At 39.9% G+C, this 22,657-nt stretch overlaps 1 protein-coding gene across 1 annotated transcript; it reads left to right on the forward strand.

Moving 5' to 3' along the window:
• Positions 1-6,412: 6,412 nt before the first annotated feature.
• On the forward strand, positions 6,413-19,525 carry LOC139939580 (carotenoid-cleaving dioxygenase, mitochondrial-like). The gene is made up of 10 exons (XM_071935589.1): positions 6,413-6,545; positions 8,473-8,623; positions 9,268-9,526; positions 9,909-10,050; positions 11,397-11,607; positions 12,298-12,547; positions 12,863-12,968; positions 13,791-13,879; positions 14,828-14,945; positions 16,763-19,525. Exons 1-10 carry the CDS (start codon positions 6,413-6,415, stop codon positions 16,912-16,914), a joined length of 1,611 nt encoding a protein of 536 aa, XP_071791690.1. The 3' UTR covers positions 16,915-19,525.
• The last annotated feature ends 3,132 nt before the right edge of the window (positions 19,526-22,657 follow it).

Here is a 22,657-nt window from a genome sequence, read left to right on the forward strand (position 1 = left end):
ATAGTAAGAATTAAAGCGGCAGTCGGCGGCATTTTATGTTTCCTATGTCTCTGATTGAAATGAATGAAAATTAGTAGGCATTTTATGGGATCTATCAGACCTTTTTCAAACAGTAAACAGAAATTAAACTGATTATTAATTTAATTTTCGTGACATATAGACTATAAACAACCATCGACACGGTTTTCATGACATTATCTTTTATGAGCCGATCAGGGCAGCAAGTTAAAATACCCATTAAGTTCAACGGTTTTGCCGCACTTTTTTACCATTTTGTGTCTAAATAAAGTCATAACCCGAATTTTGAAGAGATTTTTTTCATTACCCCTGGACTATTAAGAACAATAACAGCATGGAAGTACTGATTTTTCAAACAATCACCAGTTGCCTATTTTGGCGCAGTTTGACCTTGCCCTGGCCCACCGTGCGCCACACCGGTGTGCATGTATACTGTTTGGCCATGGAAAGCTCATGTCACTAGACGTATCCAATGATATCATTGTATCCAATGGAATCACTGGATCTAGCGGCGGGGACTTGTCTTTATCCTGAGGGGCCCAGTCTAGGGAACAGCCCGCCCAACCTCCCAAACCCCTCTTGATTTGCCCCTCAAATCAATTACGATCAAACAAATTGAATTGAATTGAATTGAATTGAATTGAATTGAATGGTTTATTCGTCAAGTATAGACCATGTGAACCGTGTTTACAACAAGTGTGACCTTGTACATTCTTGAAGTATTCTGGCAGGCACTGTAGTACACTGGTCCAATGTGAAAGTTGACATTTCGTGTCATAATTTCCACGTAAATCCAAGAGTTATGAAAGTACAAGCTGGACAAGTTTTGAGATGTGCCCCCTTTCATCATATCAAAAGTTGATAAGAATTAGACAGTGCAATCTTCATAAAATATAAGATTTCATGTTTTCTTCCATTGAGCTGTGTACAAATCATGCCTGCAGGAAGGCCAGGCTCTGTGGCTCTTTTGTAAACATGATGGCACAGGTTACATCGTGTACATAAAAATACATGAAGTTTACAATCCTATTGTACAGCAACATAACGTACTATTAAAGTGTAAAATTGCACAAGTTATACCACATAAAACAATAACCTTAGTTTAAGAAAAATCATTAAAATTTAAATAAAAAACAAACAAACAAACAAACAAACAAACAAACGCTAAAACATGAAAGAGAAGTGGACCCCCTCCCCAAACTAAAGAGGCCAAACAAAATGTACAAAATGATTGAAACAATAAATAGCCACAAAAATTATGTGCCTCAGCTTGCTCGCCTCCCGCCCCTGGATGGAAACGTGTCAGTAGTGTTACTATAAGTTGGCCAAAGATTATAGATATGACTAAAGACTGTCGATATGAGTCTCCCTACCCGTTACCCGGAACTCAATGATTGCGTTCATAGTTTCTTCTATACAAATAGTGCTCTAATCAGTTATCTAGATGATCAGACCTTGTAAAATCTTCTCAACCATCAAACGAGGCACGCTGTGAGCTCATGCAAACTGTTATTTTTATTTGGATATTTCCATTGTTCACATGCGTTGTGCACAATGTACGCAGCATGTTCAATATTTTCCATTGTCTTATAATTAACCACACACACTTGGTCAGTTCCTTTGCACACGCTGTCCCGTTTTAGGATAGAGGTCAACCAACATGGGGCAGTGGTTTGGTTAGAAAGGGCAAGGACAGAGAAGGAGTTACAACTAGAGCCCTTATTTTATCTGACACCAATTATACACAGATAGTACTTTTGAAGTCCCTGCAGTTGTAACTCCTTCTCTGTCCTTACTCAATGGAAAGGGCAAGACAAAACTCTGCCAACGCTGAAGTTTTGTGTAGCACCCACCCAATTTCTCTTCGAGTTCACTGGTGACTGTCCATGTATCTGAGAGATACATTTATGATTGATTCTACGGTTGATTTGAAGATGGTTAATTATAAATATTACAATCACACAAACAAGCTTTGACACTATGGATGATCTTACACCGGCCCCACCCCAACCCCCACCCCACCCCACCCCACCCCTCTCTCTCTTCGTAACGTACAGAAATGGGGCAATAAACTATCATGCTCCATGGTGCAATGGCAAAATCCTACAACTGTAAATTGTTCCCGTACAGTTATTAAGTAATGTGGGAATGGCGAACTGTCTGATCTATGTGCTTTATAGGGACCACGTGTCATTTGCTTAAAAGTGTGACCTTCTGTATCCCTTGGGCCTTGCATGGTTTAGTACCCAAGCAAGCGCTGCGCTTTTCACAAAAAAAACTATTTTTATGGAAAAGTATATTATTTTGAGTCATTATTTCCACATCAGCACTCCAATAGTTGTTAAAGATAGCTGAACAAAGTTTGAGCCGTACCCCGTGATACCACAATTAGACAGCGCAATCTGCCCTCCGGGTTCTGATGGCTCTGAGAGCCTCGATGAAGTGGGCTTGTGGCTAGACCAGAGAGATTGATCTTCCCTGTCTCAGGGAATTTGTTTGTTCGCCGGAGATTCGGTCCACATAGTCCACCATATTTTTGTATGGGAAATTAACATGGGCGAGGATTATCATAAAAAGTTTGTACACAGTTTGCCGTATGGGGGGAGGGGGAGGGGGGGAGGGGGAGGGGGGGCGAATCCCATGTTTTGTTAGCCTGTCAGTAATGGTTATAAATTACTTTGAAATCATTCCGAAATCTCAATAAAATACGCTTTCTCCAGGGTGGTGGCTCTTTTGAAAACATTGTTGTATCACAGTTATATAATTTTGCGTAACTGTTACACTGTTATGGAGCGTTTGGTGAGAAAAGGAACCAGGAAAACGAGATTGCAAATCGCTAAAATAAAAGGTGAGTTCAAATCTGCATAATAGTGTTTAAACGTATTTGATGTTGACATGTGAAATTCAGTTTGTAACCGCGAAACATTTTAACAAATCATTTTTTAATTGAATTGAATTGAAAATAGGTGCATAAAGGCGCATAAATTATTAAGTGTCATGATCTAACAGTTGTTTGATATATTTTTAGCACGAGTATAATTTGTAGATTTCGTTTGCTGTCAGTGGCCATGGCCTGTCGAGTCGTATCAATGGAGCTATAACACCGCCTTTACACTTGATCCGGCAAGGTAAATCAGATCCACCAAGGTGAATCGAAGGTGAATCAAAGGTGAATCAACGCTAGTGTAACGCACGGTGGACCAGGGTCAGACTCACCCTTTTGATCCACCCTTACTGCTGAATCAAAGGTGAGTCTGATCCACCGAGGTGAATCAACAACCAAGTGTAAACGCAACGCTGGATCAGACTCAGCAAATTGACCTATACCGATCAAACAGACAGCGCGGGCGATTTGAAAAAAAAAGAAGCAAAAAACTAGTAGTAAGCAACTGGTTCACCAGAGCATGGATATGCAAACGTTGGTTATGCCATATCTTCCTCCATGGTTATGCCATACCTCAATGGTTATCCCTTTGCGCTGGTTCCAACACGTCATAACAGCATGTGTGCACTCAAAGAGGACCACACGATTGTAATGGTATACCTGGCCTTTGCATCCCCTCGCAGGCCCCATTGCTCTGCAACAAATGTGACCGAACCACGCTTTGATTTTTTTCCTTCTGTTTTTTCCCATTCCTTTTTTTTGGCACGGTGGTAATTATTAGCTTCTTCAGTTGACCTTTGACACAAGCAGTGTTGAACTGCCTTTCAACAAGCACTGGGAAAGATGCATCAATGCCAGATATGACTTAAGTGTAAACGTGACAGGGATTAGCCTGATAACGGCTTGATTCACCTCGCTGGATCTGATTCACCTTGCTGGATCAAGTGTAAACATAGTGTTAGTAGCTCCATGGTCATTATTTACATTGTGATATGTAACAAGAAAATAACCCAGACAAGTAGATATTTTACGCACACAGTGTTATCGTAAACCAATACATTGATAACAAAAGTGATGTCAGTATATGATGCAGGTGCACGTAGACCTAGCCTTGCTCAAGGCAGTCGAATTATTCACTCCGAAAAAAGACCGCCGTTGTATAAAACCCACCCGTATTCACTGTGCGTAACATCGCACGACACGGTGCCCCCGTACACTATCCGCATGCGGAGGCCGTCAGGCCGACAGCCTTGTAGGGTCTGTGTTGAAGCCACTGACCTCATTACTATAATAAGTGAAGAGTTCCCACGGTCAGCTCATTACCATAATGCCCGCGAGGACGAGACATGTCTACATCATCACACACCACCACCACGGACGCTCAGCGAGCATGATAGGCGTGCGTGATTGGACGTCAAAATGAATAATTCATTTGCCTCACATCCTGTGTTGTCTGATAGGTCTGACGAACGATATACATATTCATGAGCTGCATACTAGCATATCCGAGAGCCCCCCCCCCCCCCCGATTTTTTCCACTGGTGGAATTTTTTCAATACAACACATTAAACCCGGAAGATACAGACCCGACAAGGCTGTCGGCCTGACGGCCTCTGCATGCGGTTAGTGGTGCGAGTGCGATGACTTGTGTTCGTACGATCTGACAGTGTGTATACGGGTGGGTCATGCGGTGTGATCGCACGCACCACGAACAGGGTATACGGGTGGGTTTACAGCTGCGTCTTTTCGGAGCGAATAATGCGACTGCCTTGAGCAAGGCTAACGTAGACCGTGCAATTTGTCAAAGAAAAGAAAGCAATTATTATATAATCAGTCTGAAGGGTTATTATGCCCGGCCTGCGCTTAACGTTGCTCTAGCACTGGATTCAATCGAGTATGAGTAACAAATCTTGCCGCAGAGTTTTGAAACTAGAGTCGGGTCATACAATAACAGACCATTATGTAAAAGCAAAACCTAGAGAGCGCTACAGTTTCCGATGTGTATGGTTTTGCACCAATCAAACCAGGAGCATCGGAGAACCCCTTATCGTTATGATAAGTGCCATGGTTCTTAATAATATGCATAACAAACGGGACAAACAGCTGTCCGATCCGAACGCATCTCTAAGAGATTCGATCCCCGAGAAATTAACATGGGCTTAGCCTTGCTCTCAAGGCAGTAGAATTATTCACTCCGAAAAAAAGACCGCCGCTGTATAAAAACCCACCCGTACACACTGTTCGTAAAATGTACGAAATTAACCACATACATTTCTTTAAAGTCACCTGGAAGTGGTATTTTTTCAAAATAAAGCTTTTGTCACTAATGTATGTGTTTTGATGAGTGGAATGTGAATAAACAGTTAACTAAGGTTTAAAACAATTCAGTTCTTATGTTATTTACAAATTTAAGAGTAGACCCCGACCCGAGAGGGCGCTGTTCGTGACGTCAATCGAGGCAGACTTTGCCTGTAATGCGTAGAGTAAACACAACTGCAAAGTACATGTACGGACCAAGTCGTGAGTTTGTACGTTTCAAAAAAATATTTTTTTTTTTTTTTTCCGGCAATGCCGACCAGGTGTATTGCTGCTGAATGCAGAAAAACACTTTTTGAAACGTACCAACTCACGACTTGGACGTACATGTACTTTGCACGTGGCTTTACTATACGCATTGCAGGCAAAGTCTGCCTCGACTGACGTCACAAAAGGGGTAGGCGGAGTCAGCCCCAAACAACTTTATATATTTTTTAAACATATAAATCGTGACAAACAATTACTAAACAAATTGTTTTATTGTTCGTAAGCATATACTCTTATGTTTGAAAGAAAAAAAAATATATTTCCACGGGTGACTTTAAGCACAACAAAATTATGCTGACCAGAATAAGAATACCAGCCATAATACTGTGTCGCATGCACCAACTTCCCCCATGAGTGTACCAAACGCCATGGACCCCGTCACAGCATGCTACAATTGTATACTGGCATTGAGATGATAATTCTACTTAACACTAAACGTTAATCCGGAGGTTGTTGGTTCGAATCCCAATCGTGACAAACAGTTACTAAAAAAATGTATTTCCAGGTGACTTTAACATGGGCTGGACTCGGGAGGAGGATTCAAAAGAGGGGGACCTCAGACGAAGTTTGTACACAGTTTGTCATATACGGGGGGGGGGGGGGGCGACACCGCACAATCTCCTGCGGTGAAATTGCTTTCTTCATCCAAAGGGCAAGGACTATATTAGAGCAAGCTCCTTGCCCCTTTATCTACTCACATCTCAACTGCTTTTGTCCCAATAATAATAGTCCTTGCTCGGTATATGGTCACACGTCACCTGTTTTTATTTGCAGTGTTTTATCATCTAGCTTGCGAGGAAAAACTCTGCTGGGGTCGAGAAACGACGCATATAAATCCAGGTCGCCAAAAAGTTTTTTCCACAGTTTATACCAGAAACTCGGTTGGTGAACAGCTTCTACATTGTTTTTAAAATAGAAGTTATTATCATGTGTGAGATGGAGTCCAACACAACGCATCTAAAAAGCAATGGCCGTGATACGTCAAGATCATCCGACTACCGGCAGCTATATCAGTCGATCCACACGGAGACTCATCAACCCACCCCAGCAAAAATAAAGGGTAGGTTCAATACTTATGGGTTCAATCGTTATGATTTTGTAATATTTTTTTATTTTTTTAATAGTATGTGTTTACTGTAAAGAGTTTCAGGTCTGCGGGAGCTGTAAGTGAGAATCAAATAGTTTCTAACTTTTTTTTTCTGAGCTACATTTTTACCACAGAAAGATGGCTTGAAAAACGATGTCTTCGTATATATTTTTTTTCTTTTCACAGAGCTCGGTGTCCATCAGTATTAAAGTATTATTAGTATTGTTATACTCGTACTCAAAATTATATTCATAAATTATATAGAATATTTGTAAGACGCCAAAAACTTCCACCAAATTGAGGTGCTCAAGGCTCATGAGAGGAAACAAGCAGAACAGAAGTATGGTCCATGTGTCTTTGTGAGAAAATGAACGGGTGGATTACTGATGGACCATAGTTCATTCAGAGACAGTGGACACTATTGGTAATTGTCAAAGACATGTCATTTCACTTGGTGTATCTCAACGTATGCATAAGATAACAAACCTGTGAAAATTTGAGCCCAATCGGTCATCGAACTTTCGAGATAATAATGAAAGTTGAGTAATTTCCAATAGTGTCCAGTGTCCTTAAAGAGCCAGTCTTGAACATTTCATTTTCCGCCACTCGATTTAAAAAAGTAACAAATAATGCGCAGACTGTTAATAGTTAAAGCCAGTGGACACTGTTGGTAAATGTCAAAGACCAGTCTTCTCAACTGCTGTATCTCAACATATTCAACATATGCATAAAATAACAAACCTGTGAAAATTTGAGCTCGATTGGTCGTCGGAGTTGCAAGATAACTATGAAAGAAAAAAACACCCTTGTCACACGAAGTTGTGTGCTTTCAGATGCTTGATTTCGAGACCTCAAATTCTAAACTTGAGGTCTCGAAATCAAATTCGTGGAAAATTACTTCTTTCTCGAAAACTACTCCACTTCAGAGGGAGTACTTTTTATTTTTTATTTTTTATTTCAAGATGGCCGTCATTCTTTTTAAAATGTCAAATATCCATTGTTTTTTTCTACTGCTTAAACACACAACACATAAATGAAACATTTTGGTCAAGAAATTCAGACAAGACATTCAGATTGTTTAAGCTGAGATCGTTTAAAATAACCCTTTTTCATTTAAAAAAAAAAGCAATGAAAACAAAATGTGCATAAAAAAATATAAAAAAGGAGGCGGCATCTAATAAGGAAGCGGGCGGGGACGCTAAACATGTTTTTTTTTAACTCGACCTTACTCAGTGACAGATTATTTTGATTACAGATTACTTCAAATGAATTTACACAAGGAGTGACAATCCTTTTTCAAGGATCAGGAATCGATATGTAGGCACGACACCCTAATCCCACCCTGATCCGTAGCTAGTACCCCCATCGCATCGAACTCGTTCTCACTACGTTTTTAAAATTTGTAGATTGACAGAAAATCACACCGGCCGTATGTTCAAAGAGTAAGAGCGTACTAAAGGTCCCATTGGTCCTAGACTTGAATTCAAGTCTGAGACTGCGGTTATTTCTCTGCATCGATCAGCCACACGCAGATTTCCCCCGCAGATTTGCTATTACTCGCAATTTCATGCACTGAACCTACGTATATGCAGCATGAATATTCACGTATTAAACGATTGCAACGAATACCCAATGGCCGAACATTTCCCATGTCATCCATGACATGCACTTAGCTTGTAAAAAATGATGAACGTGTTCCGTCGACCAAGGGCGTTTAATTTACTGCAAGGACGGTTGTGCAAGGGGCGGACACAACTGCATATGCAAATGTGTCCGGGCGGACACAATTGCATTATGCAGTAGCGTCCTGGCGGACACGATTGCAAATGCAAAACCGTCCGGCGGACATTATTGCATACCCGTGTAAACATAACTTTGCTGTTTCTGTTATTGAACATAGGTGAGGTGCCTAAATGGATAAACGGGTCGCTGTATCGCAACGGACCGGGTTTGTTTGAGGTTGGGAAGCAGAAAGTTGAAAGCTTCTTCGATGGGTTCGCTCTCCTTCACAAATTCATAATCAAGGACGGCACAGTGTCATACCAGAGCAGGTAACTTTAATATAATAACAACCCTCGTTGACGGGAATGGGAGACTTTCGGGACGCTTGGTGGCAGCAGACTTACGTGGTAAAATTCATTAATCTCTGTAATGTGCGCACGCTCAGAACTACGTAAACAATGGAAATTTACTTGGTAAGTCTGCTACCTTCCACCTAGCGTTTCAAAGTCTCCCATTAACGTAAATTTTAATGTAGATATAAAGCAGGCGTGTTTACTGTGCGTGATTATGATTGATGGGATACTTGGATAATAATAATAGTAAGAACATTCTTGTGTAGCGCATAATAATACGCGTATGGAACCCCCCCCCCCCCCCCATGCGCTGTGGAGAAAATAAAGACAATGTGCAAATACAAGACGTAGGCCACCGGGTATCAAAGCAAAATGCATGATGTTAGTAATATAAAAAAAATCGATATTTGTTTTAGAGTCGCTTACTCCGATTTTCAAATGTTGCCGTTTTGAACAATGGAAAAGTGCACGCGTGTGTACGCGATGTGCATAACTCTCAGTCAATGATAGCCTTCCATGCTTGTACGATCAAAGATGGCGGTCATTGACGTTATGTGACATTCATCTATACACAGATGATTTGTAATTATGTTTTTCCCCCACCCTCCTCTCGTCTGTAGATACTTGGAGTGTGACGCCTACAAGCTGGCTCAATCGGAACAGCGTCTTGTGTTGGGGACCTTTGGTACTGCCATCCACCGAGACCCATGTAAGAGCTACTTTCGGCATCTCTTCTCCTACTTCAAGAAACCAATGTACGACCCGACTGACAACTGCAACGTCAACTGGTTAGACCTTGGCAATGATGAGCTGTACGCGTTGACTGAGTCCAATTTGTTATGCAAGGTTGATCCAGAGACGCTGAAAGTCACCGATAAGGTAAGGTCCGGAGTTTCAAGGGAAGTTGTCTGATTTAAAGGCTCTTGACTCGTTTGGTAATTACTCAACATAATTGTTAGCATAAAAACTTACTTGGTAACGAGCAACAGCTGTTTTACATTATGGTCACGTGTCTTAGGAATGAAAAATAAGGACAAACATTACTTTAAAAATACTTTAAGAATCTTAAAAAGAACCAAAAACAAGAGGCCACTAAACAACTTCAGGTACCCAATCTACATCTTGGATACTTGGAATAGTCAAGGACATCAGAACTTTGTCTCCCAAAGGGCGTTGCCCTTCGTAGAAAACAGTGAGGTAAAACAAATGCATCCTGACTTATATAAGTGTTGAACATCGCTCACTTATGGTTTTTATTCAGATCGACATTATGGATTATGTGGCTGTAAACTCCGCTACAGCACATCCGCATTATGGAGAAGACGGCGTGGTGTATAACATGGGTTCAAGCTTCGGTTTTAGAAGTAACTACAACATCATTAAGATGGTCAAAGCAAAGAAAGGTAATCTATATTTATGTTTATAATTGATATCAAATCGAAAAAATAAAGGGACAACGACACCCGTCCTTTCTCTGTGATTCAGTAAATTAAAACAATGAACTCCTTGCATTGGCAGCCATCTTTGTTGACAATCAATGGAAACGTGCACGCATGTACGTTGCCTGAGCATGACGTCACACTTCGAGGCTCGTGAATTACCCAGAGCTCTGCAGCTGCGGAGCCCAAGTCCAAAATCATCTTTGACCTTGTACTATTTGCAATGGCCAATGGCATTTGCAATGGCCTCTGAACATCTGACGTCACACTTCGAGGCTCGTGTATAGCGCCAGGGACTGGCCCCCAGTCGTCGTGTATCTTCACATTTGACCTATACATTAATTTCACATAAAAATAGAGGGTGCGTTCGTTTAGCTTCCCTGGGTCGACCCCGGTGTGTGGCGGGGTTTTTGTCCAGGACGAACGTGGGTAATTATCTCCACACGTTCGTCCTGGGAAAAAAAACCCGCCACACACCGGGGTCGACCCAGGGAAGCTAAACGAACGCACCCAGAGATACGCAGTCAAAATATATGGCGGACGTGATGGAAGTGTACTGTTTGGGCATCTATGGAAAGCTCATGTCAATGCACGTTTATCCAATGATATCATTGTATCCAATGGAATCACTGGATCTGAGTAGCAGTTACCTGTCTTCATCCTTGTGGATAAAGACAGGCGCCCTGCAGTCTACATGCAGTCTCTAGCGTTTACATCAGGTCAAGTTGGTTAAATTATGCCGTCAGAGGGCGTGCTATAACGATTAACAACGAGCGCAGTACACTATCTACTATCTGTCACCGACGTATTTGGGCCAAGACTAAGGTTTTATTGGCTTTTCATAAAGACACTAGCGTGATGCTGTGCTTTGCACGGCACTGGTGTTTGCACGGCACTGGTGCAAGAGATTTTGTGTGAAAATCGCATTCTGTTTATTTTTGGGCGTGTATTGTATTATGGCTGACTTGGGTTTGAATATTACTGCTCAATTTGCTAACACAATTCAAAGACAACTAAGCTCCACTCGTGCCACATGACCAAGCATTGTCTACCGAATGTGGGTTTGTCTAAAAAAAAATACAAAATAATATACTCACTGTGCTGAACACGGTTTACTTTGTGTTTGCTAGTGTTCGTGAATTTTCCATCTTATTCTTATGTGTGACGACATTAATAGAGTCACTCAGTGTATTATGAATGTGTTTTTACTCCCCGATTTTCGTCCACAAAGTCAAAGGCCAATGTGCCCCGAGTTCTGTTTGTTAGCAGTTCCGTGATGCATTTCGTCTAATTTTCTTTTCACACAACAGGGGACAATGCCAACCCGTTAGAAACGGCAACCGTTCTCTGCAGCATTCCGGCCTCCACCTGCAACCCGGCCTATTTCCACAGCTTCGCACTAACCAAGAACTACGTCGTGTTTCTAGAACAACCCTTTAACGTCAACGTCCTGAAGATACTCACTTGCAAATTACGCGAAGTTGCGATGAGCTCCAGTTTAGAGTTCCATCCTAACGAGAAGTAAATTATTTTTGCACTCAATTTTTTTTTAATACATACTAGGCATTATAATAATGCAGGCATGTCTATAACTTTATAAAAATGCCACTTAACTCTAGACCCGATTTCATCTGGCTGCTTAAAGACACTGGACACTATTGGTAATTGTCAAAGACTAGCCTTGGTGTATCTCAACATAATATGCATAAAATAACAAACCTGTGAAAATTTGAGCTCAGTCGGTCGTCGAAGTTGCGAGATAATAATGACAGAAAAAAACACCCTTGTCACACAAAGTTGTGTGCTTTCAGATACTTGATTTCGAGACCTCAAATTCTAAATCCGAGGTCTCGAAATCAAATTCGTGGAAAATTAAATCTTTCTAGAAAACTACATTACTTCAGAGGGAGCCGTTTCTCATAATGTTTTATACCATCAACCTCTCCCCGTTACTCGTAAAATAATTATTTTGAGTAATTACCAATAGTGTCCATCTGCCTTTATGCAAAAAAAGCCGTATTGTTTCTTGCAAATTAAAAACAACGTAAACCATAAAAGCTGCAGGAGCAAAGCAGTCTAAAGCATCTTTACACGCCCTATTGTACAACAAACAGAGTCTATGCATGTACATACATCACAGGAAAAAACTTCAACAATTGCATTCGTCAAAGAACGATTTTAAGTACAGTATCATTCTTCTTGACTTCACAGGTGCCGTTTCCACATTGTGAACATCCATACCGGTCACTTGATCACAACCAAGTACCTAGCCGACTCCTTCTTCTGTTTCCACTTCATCAACGCCTACGAGGACCAAGGTCACGTGGTAGTGGATCTGTGCAGCTACAATGACGACACCATTATTAAGTATGCGACGTTGGAGTCAACAAGGTCTGGTGGGGCTTCCTCGCTCGAAGGATCCCTGCGACCCGTTCGCTTCGTTCTCCCCCTGATATTGGATGTGAGTTTCATCACGGTCCTCGGGGGCCTAAAATGATTTTTTTTTATTTACCTGACATTCTTATTTTACTGATAAATAAACAAATTAGTAATGTTTTTATATCATTGCAGGTTTCTTATTTAGATTTAGGCTGAGGCAGAATGTCCATAGACAGGTTATAATAACTACCGATAATTATTTGTCCTCAAACTTGTTTGTTTGGTTGGGGTTTTGTTTATACCATTCTTGTTTGCATAAAACACAAGATTTTTGTTCATCATGATCTTATACAAAAATGGGTCCATTCTCCATTCTTTTTTTCTTCTTTTTTTTCAGGGAAATTCCGACAAACTTGTTACCTTGGCTGACAGTTTAGCCACAGCAAAGCTCGTTGGGAAAGACACGGTGATGTGCACGCCCGAGGTGCTCTGCGAGGAGGGAAGTTAGTACAAATTATATTATACCCGGCGCTCTTCCAATTGAGCTGTCCAGCCCCCCTATGTTTGGCATTCTCCTAATAAATGTATATGTACGTACGGGTTTCGGGGTGCCAGTCAAAAGTCATACAGTCGTAATGCTATTTTCCCCCTCAAAGATGATGTGATTTTAAGGCAGTGGACACTATTCGTAATTGTCAAAGACCAGTGTTCTCACTTGGTGTATCTCATCATATGCATAAAATAACAAACCTGTGAACATTTGAGCTCAATCGGTTATCGAACTTGCGAGATAATAATGAAAGAAAAATAACCCTTCTCACACGAAGTTGTGTGCGTTTAGGTGGTTGATTTCGAGATCTCAAGTTCTAAATCTGAGGTCTCGAAATCAAATTCGCGGAAAATTACTTCTGTCTCGAAAATAATGGCACTTCAGAGGTAGCCGTTTCTCACAATGTTTTATACCATCAACCTCTACCTATTACTCGTCACCAAGAAAGGTTTTATGCCAATAATTATTGTGAGTAATTACCAATAGTGTCCACTGCCTTTAAAAGTAATGTGGTTGCGAAAAATTACGTCAGGAAGCTTAAAATGTGTAATCTGAGAAGCGTTACAGCAGTAACGTTTCTTAGATTGTGTATTCCTATTAGGGATTATTCTTCCTAGGTTGACATCGCTCCATATTTTCGGAGATATCTATAAAAATAAAAATAAAACGACTTATACCCTTTGAAATGAAATGTTTACAGGTTAGTTTTAGTGTACACATGTGCAACGTTCTAAAAACCAATGGTATAAGTGTTTTTGTTTTGTCCTATCATCAGCGTTTGAGCTTCCTCAAATAAACTACAACAGCTACAATGGTCGCCCATATAGATATGCGTACGGCGTCGTAACACATCATCTTCGCCAGGTAAGAACACAGTACACATTTAAAGGCAGTGGACGCTATTTGTCCTATACTCAAAATAATTGTTAGTAAGCATAAAAAACTACTCGGTGACGAGCAATGGAGAGCTGTTGATAGTACAAAACATTGTGAGAAACGGCCTCCTCTGAAGTATACGTGTATAGTTTTTGAGAAAGGGGTAATAAACATTTCTCTTTTTCTCAAGTTACACCTTCGATGACCAATTGAGTCAAAATGTTCACCGATTTGTTATTTAATGCATGTTGGGATACACAAAGTGGGCTGTAAGTTGACAAAGTTTACAATAAAATACCTATTATGTATCCAGGCGTCGACTTCACCAAACTCTTCCTAACTTGAGGATTAATCTTAAGACTTATGACGAGTTAAGTTCCGTTAGGACGCATTCAACCCATACTAAGTTAGGACGAGTTTACTCATTTTAACTTGAGATAAGATTAATCCGAGCGTTTCGTGAAATTTATTTATACTTGTGTTTTCATTAATAATGTATTATTAGTACTTTGGGGATCTGGAATGAAAAATCACCATCGCCTTTCATGTCGGACCATTGTCACGCAAAGCAACACAAGGCAACTGGAATAATTATAATTTATACATCACACAAAATGGACAAGTAAAAGAAAGAGGCTGAAATAAAACATCCCTTTCCTCACGGTAACTCACGCCAAGTACAACGTTTCCCCAAAATACAATAATACCTTACAGATGCAAGTTAGTTCAGTTTCCTATGCACCGCCGCAGCACCTGAATTGTAAACCCTTATAAAGAGCTTCATTTGGGTCTCAGAAATCTTTAAAGAACTTCTATAACCTATCTGTGTAAATGTATATACTAAGCGCCTTGTTTGGTAGATACGTGCGCTATTATAAGACTTCGATATTATATATATTTGTTTCTGATTTCCTTTCTTTCTTTTCGTTCTTTCAGATTTCCAAAATTGACATCAAAACTAAGAGTCGTGTCCTCTGGGGCTCAGAGTCGGGATCGTGTTACCCTTCGGAGCCAGTCTTCGTCCCTAACCCCAACGGCGTGGATGAAGATGATGGTAATAACCAATCATTTATTGATCTAAATTCCAAAGTACTTTTCAAAATATAAAAACAAACTCAGCAAATTACAGAAGCACGTTGCCGCCACATGACCGCTGTATAATCTTATCGCTTTATTAATATTATAAATATCGCTTTTAATGCAAAAGCAGAATCCCTGGCATGACCGGTTTCTCGCTTATCAAAATCAAATAAACTCATTCAGCAGAAATCCTTCGTTTTTCAATTGAATCGAATTGATTAATGTGTTTACGTACACGTAAAACCCCAACTATGGGTGCGTTCGTTTAGCTTCCCTGGGTATACCCCGCGGTACTCACTCGGGTGAGCCCCTGACAAGAGCTAATCGAACGATCACACTCGCCCTCTCGTGGTGACGGCATGCACCTCAGGTCACCCCAAGTGACCCACTCCACAAGCAGGGCACCGGGGGCTGACCCGGTGTGGCGGTTTCAACTTACCGCTGTGTTCAGTTTTCCGAATGACCAAATACGGTAGCATTCGTCATGCGATGCCTGCGCGCAGCAAGCGGAAGTAGTCCATTTTTAGTGCCGTATTGAGTCATCCGTTACCCTCCGGTAGCTGTCATGGCGGCGTCCACGAGTCGAGTACATGAGTAGTTTTTTATGCAAGCAGAGTGTGACCTGCCTAAAGTTGTACCCATGAATACATGTAAAGATGTGGCAAGAGATTATGTGACTACACAGAAAAGAATCGTAAAATAAACAATTTGGGGTCACCCGGAAAACTGAACACGCCGGAAAGCTAAATCCGTTCGAACAACGTGCTGATATGTCCGACTACGTCACCCGGAAAACTGAACACTCATACGATCCACGCGTTTGCCGCTAGTTGTACTCGACTCGTGGACGCCGCCATGACAGCTACCGGCGGGTAACGGATGACTCAATACGGCATCGCATGACGTAATGCTACCGTATTTGGTCATTCGGAAAACTAAACACAGCGGAAAGTTGAAACCGCCACACCGGTTCGATACCCCGGGACCGTAGAGACATTCACGTGGATTAGGTTCTTCAGTCCCTATCTTATACTGTGTGGGGTTCCCAATGGCGTTTTCTTCCCATGTCTAAAACTGAAATGTCTGTATTGTCTTCTTCACAAAAAGTTAGTGTGACGTTTCCTTCATGATGCTCTGCCGACTCTATTCAGATTCCTATTCATACAGCGCCATGATTATGTGTACTATAAAATACACAATGGCTTGCACCTTCTTTCCCGGTAAAAAAAACACCCCGTGTGGTGAAGAAAAATAACCTGGGAAAGCAACGTTTATCATCAAAACACAATGTACGGGGTTTGCATGCATGCTCAGTCTGCAGTAAACCGATATGAATTCTGTTTCAATAAAACCACTGACCTGCATAGTTGTGCTTCATTTCATTCAATTCAGATTATGTTTTGTACAGATAAACACAATGTAGTAAAGTGCAATTTGAAAATAGGTAACAACTCGTGGGAAAAGTATTATGCCAATCGGAATTTTTCAGGTGAGGTGTCGAAATCGAGCATCTGAAAGAACCAACTTCGTGCGACATGGGTGTTTTATCTCGCAACTTCGACGACCAATTGAGTTCATATTTTCACAGGTGTTTTTTTTGCATTTGTTGAGATACACCAAATGAGAAGACTAGTCTTTGACAATTACCAAAGGGGTTTAGTGTCTTTAAAAGCAATGTATCGATTAAAATCGAATCAGAACAACACAGGGTAGCTTTATGGTGTTTTTCACAAGCACTGCCTAGTTATTATTATTAACGTCATTATTTTTTATGTATATGTACCATCCCAGGTGTTGTTCTGTCTCTCGTGACTGACGTATCCCCGCCCACCAAGTCGACGTTTCTTGTCGTCTTAGACGGGAAGACGCTTGAAGAAGTTGCTCGTGCTGAAGTGAAGGATCTACCTTTCGGAATTCATGGGATGTTTGTCAATTCAACGTAGTTATGATTTCGTGATTGCCTGTTTGTTCATTTGTTCTTTTGGGGTGTGTGTTTGTTTGTTTATTTGTTTGTTTGTTGGTTTGTTTGTTTGTTTGTTTGTTTGTTCACGCAGCTTGCAATACACAAACTTCACAAGCCTATTATTTTTTTATTTTTACCCCTATACCGATGTGTCAGCACTGTATACTCAGTACTTTCCCGAATCCTGTGAAAACAAAATATCACAGGCATGTTACTTGGTGGGATTCGAACCCACGACCCTTGCAATTCTAGAGCAGTGGGAACATTTAACATCTCTTATTTCACAAGCCTAGTTTCAGTATAGTCGTTTCCATTATAGTAATAGCCGAGGTGAAATTTCGTAAATGTACTTTATGCTTTATAGCAAAGTTCCCCCACACAGAATAAGAAAAAAACTTAAACTAAATGTCCATGGCGTGACACCAGTTATGCCCCCAGGCACTTGGCTAGACAAATATTATTGCTAAATTATTATTGTTGTCAGTGTGCATTGGTGCACGGAAAACTTAGGGACAAAGTTTGCCGCTGTGATAATTAAACGGCTCACAGTTGCGGCTTACTAAACGTGGCGTGATCAGTGGACACTATTGGCAATTACTCAAAATAATTATAAGCATAAAACACTTCTTGTAACGAGTAATGGGGAGAGGTTGATGGTATACAACATTGTAAGAAATAGCTCCCTCTGAAGTGCCATAGTTTTTGAGAAAGAAGTAATTTTCCACGAATTTGATTTCAGTACCTCAGATTTAGAACTTGAGGTCTCGAAATCAACCATCTAAACGCACACAACTTCGTGTGACAAGGGTGTTTCTTTCATTATTATCTCGCAACTTTGATGACCGATTGAGCTCAAATTTCACAGGTTTGTTATTTTATGCTTATGTTGAGATACACCAACTGTGAAGGCAAGTCTTTGACAAGTACCAATAGTGTCCACTGCCTTTAACAGGGAGTGGCACAGGAGTATAGTGAGCTCCATCGCTTTGGAAGTATCGCTTATAGCTCTTCATAGCCAAGAACAATAGGGCATACATTTTGTTTCTGCTGCCAAGTTTCCTTAGAAAATAGTTAACTTTGTTAGTTTAAGACAAACAAAACAGTGAATTAACTTCATGACGTCTTTGTTTAAGTTTTCTGTCAGTATCAAGGCTTCCACAATTTACTGGCAAAGTTTAAACAGCTACCTGAGCGGAATGTTTACAACAGAAATGGTATTTTTACTTGTTTATAATGCACATGTTCACCATTTTAATGTAGTTTTGATATGTGTACACTTCTGAACTTTTCGTAATTATCGAGTAAAAAATCAGGCCCCTACCTAAAGGTTTTTTGAAAAACTAAAAACACTTCTGCCGTTGAGAGCGGGCGTCAAAGGACAATGCCGCTGACGTCATTTGAAGGAGTTTGCTTTGTTATACATCCACGCTGCAACAAAGTGGCTTTATCTACTTATGACGTTTTGAGAGTGATTACGTAACGGGGCTTTTCGCAAATCTCGCAGAAAAGCTCTGGACAAGGGCATACAAAATGATTGTTTTTTTACACAATTGAAATCTATATATAATCATATGACTCGATTTCCTTATTCATCGAAAACATTTAAGTGGAATTCAGCAAAGTTCACGACTGACATTTTCGTTCAAGCAGGTCTTCTTAATGGTTGTTGTTACCTTAGCATGACAAGTAGTTGAATTACTGATCATTATATTGGGGAGATTGTAGATACCCAAATACTGCTGTACATAATACAACAAATATATAATCATAATAACAATACAAGTTCATATGTGTGAATAATCTTAAAAGACAATGGACACTATTGGTAATTGTCAAAGAACAGTCTTCTCACTTGGTGTATCTCAACATTATGCATAAAATAACAATACTGTGAAAATTTGAGCTCAATCGGTCATCGAAGTTGCGAGATAATAATACAAAAAAGACACCATTGTCACACCAAGTTGCGTGCTTTCAGATGCTTGATTTCGAGACCTCAAACACTAAACTTGAGATCTTGAAATCAAATTCGTGGAAAGTACTTCTTTCTCGAAAACTACGTCACTTCAGAGGTAGCCTTTTCTCACAATGTTTTATAATATCAACCTTTCCCCATTACTCGTTACCAAGTGAGGTTTTATGCTAATATGCTAATGATTATTTTGAGTAATTACCAATAGTGTCCACTGCCTTTAAGATGAGCGCAGACATTTTTGTCTTACTTTTACTTGTTTTCAAACTAAGTCTATTCAATGAAGCTTTGGAACAATTTCGGGATGGAGGGAAAGCCGTTCATACTGACCTTTAGGGTAAGCGTCCTATTTCTCTTTTAGGGTAAGCGTCCTATTCCTCTTTTCAGAATAAAAGAAGTGTGGTGGATTGTTATTAAAGTGAAAGTAATTGTTTGGTAAACAGACGGTGGCTTATATAATGTGGCTTATATAAAAACTGAATAGAGTACTGATATAAAAACTGATATAAAAACTGATACAAAAACTGAAACTGATATAAAAACTGATATAAAAACTGATACAAAAACTGAAACTGATATAAAAACTGATACAAAAACTGAAACTGATATAAAAACTGAAAACTGAACAGAGTACACAAAAGTGATAATATTACCACTACTACTTTTTCCCGAATATATGCCAACGGCAAAAAAACATTGCTTTTAGTTTACATTAAAGATCCCACTAAAATAGATCCCGAATAAATGTAGACATGTCAATTTATCATACCGTAAAGTGTCGCCAAATTTGGGGGAACAATAACTTGGGTTTGGAGGTAAGTTCAACCTACTTTATCAAAACCACTCTGGGCAGAGACTGAGCAACACGGCATATTAAAGGCACTGGACACTATTGGTAATTACTCAAAATAATTGTTAGCATACAAACTAACTTAGTAATGGGCAATGAAGAGTTGTTGATAGTATAAAACATTGTGAAAAACAGCTCACTCTGAAATAATGTAGTTTTCGAAAATGTTTGAGTTGTTCGAGACCTCAGCTGAGGTATTGACTTCAAGCACGTGAAAGCGCGAGACTTTTGCGACAAGGGTGTTTTTTATTTCATTATTCTCTCGCAACTTCGACGACCAAGTGAGTTTAAAGTTTTACACAGGTTTGTTCTAAACTTGAAATCTGAGGTCGCTAGATCAAATACATGGACAATTATTTCTTTCTCGAAAACTATTACTTCAGAGAGAGAGAGAGAGAGCCGTTTCTCACAATGTTTTATACTATCAACAGTTCCCCATTACTCGTTACCAAGAAAGGTTTTATGCTAATAATGATTTTGAGTAACTACCAATAGTGTCCTGTCCCAGCGCCTTTAAGTAAGATTGGAATGTGTTCCGGTTGGCAACCATAACCAATTAAGTTTTACAAGGGCACACACACTTTACAATGTTTCTATAGATTCAAACAACAACTGTCTGTATGATTTATTATAAAGGTTTGAGTTTCCAAATCATGCTTCGTCGGGTACCAGTGCCATATCTGGGTCAGGGTTAGCCAGACACAGGAAATGAGGTATCACAATAACTCGGGTCATGGTAAACAATTTTCGTTTTAACCAATAGTATGCAACATCACAAGAATGGACCGTCAGAGCTGTCTTATAGAGTGTAGGATACCAGTGGTTGCTGATTATCAACTAAAGCACCCGAAAGCACACCAAGTTGTGCGACAAGGGTGTTGTTTTTTCCCATTCATTATTCTCTTGCAACTTCAATGACCAACTAGCCAAATTGTCACAGGTTTTTGGGATGGCAACTACATCGAAAGTCTATTGTACCCAAAAGCTTTAATAATAATAATAATAAGACTTGTAATGCGCACATATCCACCCTGCTGGGTGTTCAAGGCGCAGAGAAAACAGGGAAAACAGTCAATAAAGAACTTTCTTTGCCAGCCTGGTTTGCTGAATAAACCTGAACCAGATTATCCAAACTTATTGTTATCACATTTATAGCCTCGGGATGCCAATTGCTACTAGATTCTTCGCCAATTAAACATGATAAAAAAGGATTGTTGGGGAACAGAAGAAGGCCAACCCTGGGGCAAGACGTTCAAGTCCAAAGAGGTCACTGACATGTGGAGATCAGTGAATGGGGTGTCCGAAAAGTGTAGAGATTTTGAAACTTCACATGGTGGAAATACGAGTATGGGAAGGTTTGCGGTAACACCATGTATATGGTATCTTCTAAATGAGTTGGGGTGGTTCTAAGAACCGTTGGTTTCAACTCGACGTTTCGATCAATATGATCTGATCGGCTTCTGAAAGCTTTCTCCAGAAGACGATCAGAGCATACTGATCGAAACGTCGAGTTGAAACCAAGGGTTCTTTTTAGAACCACCTCAACTCATTTAGAGAATATCATTACATGGTGCTACCGCAAACCTATCATTGGAGTAGAGATAGCTAAAATACATTTAACTTTTTGTTCACGAAAAAAGTGACCGTAGGTCTTTATTGCAGGCAGTAGGCATATATAGCACTGGTCATGTGAGAACTTTTACATTTTGTTGAATACTTTCCACATGATTTCAAGGGCTATAAAAAAATAACACAAACGTTAATGAGATCCTACCCCTTTAATCATACTAAAATTGGAAAAAAATTCCGTGCCCTATGATCAGACCGTGCATAAATATTGTGATCAATAAAATTAGAGGGCTGTGTGCAAATCGTGCCCGCTCATGGGGATTGTGTGGGAAAACCCAGACTCTACGTGCTGGAAATGTAGGTTGGTTCGTGCATGGATGGTACGTGTTGGGTCACATCTATGGGTCTTTCCTATATAAATATATTTTAAAAGTTGTGTTCTTTTCTCCGTAACACAGAAATTAAACATGGGAAATATATCATAGTTTATATTATATTTTAATAACTAAGGATTACGATAAATTGTGTGCGGATGAAGGTCTCTGACAAGCATCGGCTTGTCGAGTTTAGAGCCCTCACTCGAATAACAAAAACAAAGAACAGAACAGCAATATGAAAACACGATTAGGCCTATTACAACCAATTAACAACTTTTACATTGGTATAGCCATGGGTCTAAACCGGAAGTGACTGTAAAACGCTTTGAAAAGGCTTTATTTAATTGCTTTTTATGTTAAAATGTACACCTTTTGAGTGTTTACAATCACATAAAACAATTTTGCAAAAATCTGGTTTAAAAAAATAATACCGATGACGTCACGAAAAATTAGTGCGCTCTATCCCATTCTGTCTACAGTTGACTTTTTCGTAATGTGAGATTTTGATTAACGGTGGAAATCGCTGTATCCTGACTGGACTAGGAACGATCCGGTCTCGCTTTTAACATTTCCAGGTAGAATATGAAATAATCCATCCATAATATACATACTAATTGGGGACTGTTGCCGACATTCATAACGGGAAATTTTTCCGTGTTTTTGTGACTTGTTTTCTCTGTTTTTGAAGCAATTTTTTTACGTACAAATTTTTCTTTTTCAAATTTGAGTTGCACCGATTGTTATTATACATAACGACAGATATGCTCTTCGTTTCAATTTACTGGTACATTATTTTGGTTGAGACTTTTCAGCAAAGGCTGAAAATGACCGAATTCCAGAAGCCTTTTTGACTAATTAGTATTCAAACCGAGCTCACGCATGAAAAAAAAACCGCTGCATATCCCTGTAGATAAATAACAATGGGGGTTAGTGTACTATTAGGTAGACTGAGGGT

Source organism: Asterias amurensis, chromosome 7, assembly GCF_032118995.1.
Source record: "Asterias amurensis chromosome 7, ASM3211899v1".
NCBI lineage: Eukaryota > Metazoa > Echinodermata > Asteroidea > Forcipulatida > Asteriidae > Asterias > Asterias amurensis.

Excerpts from the sequence above, each read along its gene's own strand:
- LOC139939580 (XM_071935589.1), top strand. The coding sequence starts at position 6,413 with ATGTGTGAGATGGAGTCCAACACAACGCATCTAAAAAGCAATGGCCGT. Across the intron at positions 6,546-8,472 it reads CACCCCAGCAAAAATAAAGG|GTGAGGTGCCTAAATGGATA; the intron begins GTAGGTTCAATA and ends TATTGAACATAG. Across the intron at positions 10,051-11,396 it reads GATGGTCAAAGCAAAGAAAG|GGGACAATGCCAACCCGTTA; the intron begins GTAATCTATATT and ends TTCACACAACAG.